Consider the following 6000-nt stretch of genomic DNA (forward strand, 5'->3'; position numbering starts at 1 on the left):
CAGTAGTGATGTGACTAATGCTGCTGCAGGAGCCTGAACACTGTGTTTTTCCATGTGTTTGCATGTTTGTGTTACATGTGTTTGCGCAGGTATTGTATGAGAGTGCATGTATGTGTCAGGGCTGCCTGTGGCTCCCAACGTGCCCTAACCAGCAGCGAAAACAGCAGACTGGATTAGACCGGCTTGGATCACAAGCAATTCTCAGCGCAGCACCGAGTTTCCGCAGGGAGCCGATCATGTAGCTTCAGCTGTCATCTCATCAACACACACACCACGTGCAGAAGCAAGCACCAAAGCTGCAAACAACTGGTTTCATTATCAATTAATCCATCAAAGATTTAGATTAATCAATTTGTTGATTTCAGTCTATAAAATGCCTTTAACATAGTGAAAAGAGTCACTGGCTATTTCCCTCAGCACAAGGTGAGGGATTTAAATTGCTATTTTGTCTGACCAACAGTAAAAAAATAAATACAAATGTTGCTTCATATATACAATGATGCAAAAAAAAAGCAACTACTCACATTTAGAAGCTTAAATACTGAAACGTTTGGCATTTTTCCTTTCCAAGAAACTTCATTGTCAGGCTTCAGGTAATTATTATTTTCAGGATCTGCACAATATTTACTTTATTAATAATTTTGTCTGTACTATAGTGAACAATTATTTGGTTGTGATTTTCATCAGTTCAAAATAATGTCTTTAGAAAGCTTGTTTTACTCAACCATCCTGTCCAACACTCTACTTTATACTATCATCATGATGATGAGGAAAGGAATATAATTCTCACATTAGAGATGCTGGAACAAGCAAATATTTGTTATTTTTGCTTGAAAGAAATGATCCATTTCAACTTTCACTCAAGGAACTTATTGATTAATAGACTAATCATTGAAGCTCTAACTAAAGCATTCATTATTTCTCTGTCAACTCCTTTCAGCGCTACGGAGCATAGGGGATCAGCTACCACTCCCACCTGCTTGGAAAATGAAGACTAGTGTGGTCAATGTGCTCATTATCGCCTTCAGAATAGCTAACCATACACACACGCACACACAGCACACACACACACCGCCACGAACATGTAAATACATTTGCCTGGAAGACATAATGCCTGACATAAGTCACTACGACCTGAGGCCGCCGTAGGCAGCAATGAGCTGAGGAAATGGGGGGTGGGGAAGGTTGAAAGAGCAAGGACGGAGAAAACACTCCTAGCATGAGGTCTCCCTATTAGTGCTGTCTCCATGGCAACTTAGGCAATCCCACTGGCCACTAAATGCTATCAGGTGATATGGTGTGGGGGGGCTAAAGGGAAGTGCGATGCTGGCAGCGGCGCTGGGGTGTGAGGTCAGCTCGGCGACAAACAGGCGCCATGGCAAAGCCACTCGACCATTTATGTCCGATGCATTCGTGTCATTAAAATAGCAATCAACGAGGCAAAGCTACACGGTATCTTTGGCGTTGAAAAAAGAAAAAAAAAGAAAAAACACATACAGGAGTTGAAAGCGCTGTTAATTAAGAATGCAGATTTGTTCTTGAATGAACTGAAGCAAATCTGATGACACACACACAACGGCGCAGCGGGGAATGAGCGCATTAGCAGCGCTGGCCATAACAAGGTAACGGAGTTCATTAAGCAGCTGCTTCGCTTTTGTAATGGCCGTCATTACGCTGCCCTGTATATTGGCACTTGTATTGACCAAAAGGCTTGTTTGAAACTATTAAGGGGTGGGTCCTCTTGAAGAGTTTTACATATTAAATCATTTGTGAAACCTTTTCTTTTCTTCTTTTGCCTCCACCACATCAAGGTTGCATTCTTGCATCAGTCCGTTTATTGTAACGGTTCTTCATATGTATATCCTGCTATACCGACATGACACTTTTGCCGCTTTTCAATTGCTAAGAACGCATACTTTGTATTTTTCATACACACGCTCACTCATACACAAACTCAGCATCTTAACGGGCTGTAAGCTGTTCAAATTAAACGCAGGAGATTGACTGTAAACACTGCATTTCAGCACCCTATGTATTGTCCCTGTGAAGGCCATTTAGAATCAATGCTAATCCATTAACACAGGCAGCCAGGTGTCTGCCATGTAACAACCACTGATTTCAAGTCCATTAGCCTAATTCCAATTAATGTCTCACAACACGAACCGTCAACCACATCCATACCGGATCTATATGGTTATTCTGTTTTGCCAAACATGCCAAATGAGCCCAGCTGGACTTTAAAGCTGCCAGCCAGGTAATGGTTTCCAGTGAGTTTCAGGAATTTTTCTTAAACTCTCTCAAGCTCTCATCTCCACAGCTTTACTAAACGGACTGCACTTCCTGTGAGCGGGGCTTAGCTTCCTGAGTTCTGGAGGCCCATACTAAATTGGGAGTCATTGGCAGCAATAAAAAAAAAAAATCGATATCAAAGATAATCAGTATGCATGTCTTGCACTGTTTGTGAATGTTGCTGGTCCACACGCACCAATTCAAGGCAGCTGTGAATGAAAAATAGATGTCTACACTGCAGGTGCATGGCGTGTATCCTAATTTGGAGATATGGATCCCCAAAAGTAACTGTGCATTTTATTTATGTATGCGTATATGTAAAGGATGAGATGCATATGATGGGTCAGCATGGTTCTGGGCCTTACCTTCGCTGCAGTCCTTGCCCTGGTAGCCGGTGTCGGCGCAGTCGCAGACGGCCTGGTCGTTGACCACGCTGCACAACCCTCCGTTCTGGCACTGGTGATCCGGCCCGCAGCCAGCTGTTACTTTGACGCCCTCTGAGTTCTCCAGCGTCGACAGCGAGCCGTTGACGCTCACCGCCGAGATCGAGCCACGGAAGGCTGGGTGTTCCCTGACCGAAGGGGACGTGAGGCGCAGGGGCGAGGAGTGGAGCTCTGGCGTCACCCCGCCCATGTAGGTGTGGCTGAACACTGTCATGTCTCTTCTCTTGCTCTTCACTTCCGCCCATCCCTCCAGTCGCCCGTCGACCTCCAACGAGGTGTTCCTCCAGTCCCGCTTGACATGAACCACGTGCCAGTGCCCGTCGCTGACCGCCACGCCTGATTGCAGCTCTGCCGGCTCAGCGCAGAAGATGGAGAAGCGCAGGCGGAGGTGGCCGTGGAGAAGCAGCAGCTCCAGGAAGTCACAGAAGCCCTCGTCATCCAGGTAGAGCAGTAGGCCCTCTTGGCTGTGAGTCCGCAGGCTGAAGCTCAGCACACTCTCGCAGCAGGCGTTCCACACGGGGAACCGCCCCCACTGGCTGGACACGCCACCAAACTCCAGGACCTCCCCTTGGGCCTGGCTCCCCACACTGCACAGGCACAGCCCCAGGAAGAGCAGGGGGGCTGCCACCCAAACACACACCGCCATCACAGTCATGCAAGCTCTCGCGCTCACACTCACACACACACGGGAGGAGACAGAGGCTAGAGCTGGGGTGTTCCCTCCAGCCTACAGCTCATGGTGACAACTGTTGGGCCACTTTGAAGAAGCCTTTCTGTGTGTCTCAGGTGCGCCCTGCTTTCTTGGGAGTGCTCTTTAGTCGAGGCTCCTACGCGACGCAGCTCCAGAGGGGGAAGGGGGTCAGGCAGCCGCTCGCTCCGTCCTTTCGGCGCGCTCTGGGAATCTTCTTCTCTCGCCGTGACCTCTCTCGCTTGTGTCTTCTCTGATATGTTCAACGGCTGCTCTCCATTCAGTCTTTCAGTCTTTTATTCTTCACTTCTGACATATGAGATTCCAGGTGTGTGCCTCAGCGTGTACGTCTGTGTGAGTGTTAGATAAGTGACGAATTGGATGTGAACTCCATCTCTGTGCCCTAGATAGGGCCTTATCCCCCATGAAGGCAACTCCCCACGGAGTATGAGAGTGTGTGTGGGTGTGTGGCTCACACATTGGTAATGGAGAAAAATGACGCCGTCATAGCAGAATTTTCTTCCCCTCCTCTCTGTCTTAGTAGGGCAAAACTTCAAGTGTGTGTGGGCAATATACGTGTGAATACGTGTGTGCGTGTGCGAGTGAGGTATGTGTCTTTCACTGCCACGTCATCACTCTCTCCAGCGACCTACAGAGAGAACAGAGATGGCACAATCAACCAGGGTCACACACGCGCGTAAACACTCATGCACAAACTCTCTCTCTCTCACACACACACACACACACAGCGTACACCAACCTGAGCCTGCTATTATTCTCAAATTACTCTCTCATGCATTTTATGCTCACACACACACACACACACACACACACACACACACACACACACACAAACACACACTCTCTCTCACACAGAGACATCACATTGTCACATTACACAGGCCCAAATCAAGACAAATAATACAACCTAAATGTATTTATTTTTTTAACAAAGCCCACACATCAATGACTTAAGCTAAACATATAGACGCCCAATGACGGCAAGCGCACACACAATAGGCTACAAATTGACACACACACACACACACGCACGCACGCGCACGCACACACACACACACACACACACGTACGCAAACAGCACCTCCTCAGTAGATCTCCCATCATGCCGCAGGAGATTTTAAAAGGTGGCATACCTGCGACCGCCTTAACGTCATAAAGCACATATTTGTTTTTATAACATCTGCCACTTCACAGTATTCGGAACCAGTTGTCTTAAACACTATTTTATGCAAATTGTCAATGAATTGATAACGGTTGACGGTGGCCACCTCACCTCTGTTAGCTACATCACAAAGAGCGGGAGCAGCACCGCGCGCTGCGGCGGATGACTCAAACCTCAAGCCTGCATGGCTTTATCGAATTAACGGCTCCGGAGCTCGTTTCTAATAACTGATACACATTTACACCTCCACGTCGACTGGAAAATGTCGGCTACACACACACACAAACACACACACTTACACAAACAAACACGGCAGGCTGCAAACAGTTTCTTCTCCGCGGATCTTCCAAAGGTGAAAAGCGGCGACATCACGGTTATTGATAGACGGGGTGAATGAATGCGGTTGAGATATCGATTCTCAATTTGCGGCCATATACCTCCTCTCCATTTTTTTTTCCAACGCGCCCGTTACTTCCCCACAGCGGGGGTTCAGTCTCGTCACCTGAGCCTCGGCACTTAACTACAGTTTAGCTAACCGGAACCACGGTATTCACATTTTGTATTTTTTTTTCTTTGACACAGTTGCTGTTTCAATTGACATCACAACCTGTAACAGTGATGTGACAGCCTCACCCCGTTAATAAAAATATATATATTAAAAAAAATATTTAAAAAAATCCCAACAGCGGTTTTCCCTCTATGCGGGCACAAACAGGCTAGAAAACCGACTTACCTCGCGCACATCCTGTGGTTCCGTGGCAACAGTGCGGCGCGCGACACATCGATTTCCCTCCCCATTTGAGGAGAAGCTGAAAGCCGCGAGAGAGGGGAAAGCACCCGCGCGCCTGGTGGTAGATAGAGCCGGTCTACCGGACAGGGACAAAATTATCACAGGCTCTCCTCCAGGCGACAAGGTGCTCTCTCTCTCTCTCTCTCTCTCTCTCTCTCTCTCTCTCTCTCTCTCTCTCTCTCTCTCTCTCTCTCTCTCTCTCTCTCTTTCTCGCTCTCTCTAGCTTTCCTTCCTTTTCTCGCGCGCTCTCTCACTCTATGCCTGACTCAATGTCTCTCTCTCTCTTCTCTCTCTAGCTCTCCGTTCTCTTGAGGAGGAAAAGGTGCAGTCTGATGCTCTCCGCGAGACTCGGCAGAGGGAAAGTCACGTGGTCGCGCGCGCGCGCGCGCACGACAGAGAGAGAGAGAGAGAGAGAGAGAGAGAGAGAGAGAGAGAGAGAAAGAGTACGTGTGTGTGTGTGTGTGTGGGTGTTTGTGCGTGTGCGTGTAATAGAGAGTGAGGTAGAGGAGATGGGCGGGGCCGCGCGCTGCTGCAGCACCTTGGACAGCGCGCACTCACCGCCCGCACGAAACAGAAACGCAATTACCGGAGGCAGAAAATAAGGCGA

At 48.1% G+C, this 6000-nt stretch overlaps 1 protein-coding gene across 14 annotated transcripts in view; it reads right to left on the reverse strand.

The window, feature by feature from the left end:
* The window catches only part of LOC137789202 (neurexin-1a-like), a 54148-nt gene extending 48417 nt beyond the window's left edge, over nt 1-5731 (reverse strand). For 13 of the 14 annotated variants that reach the window (XM_068582515.1, XM_068582517.1, XM_068582516.1 and 10 more), the window contains exons 1-2: nt 5337-5731; nt 2655-4069 (exon numbers count right to left, since the gene is read on the reverse strand). In XM_068582515.1, coding sequence (XP_068438616.1) covers nt 2655-3387 — 733 coding nt within the window. In that variant the 5' untranslated portion in view covers nt 3388-4069; nt 5337-5731. Of the gene's footprint in view, nt 1-2654; nt 4070-4902; nt 5262-5336 lie in introns of those variants that run through there. The other variant, XM_068582504.1, reaches the window with a different exon arrangement.
* Between the last annotated feature and the right edge of the window lie 269 nt (nt 5732-6000).

This window comes from Clinocottus analis, unplaced genomic scaffold (assembly GCF_023055335.1).
Source record: "Clinocottus analis isolate CAN_PGR_092001 unplaced genomic scaffold, fCliAna1.0.p SCAF_19, whole genome shotgun sequence".
NCBI lineage: Eukaryota > Metazoa > Chordata > Actinopteri > Perciformes > Cottidae > Clinocottus > Clinocottus analis.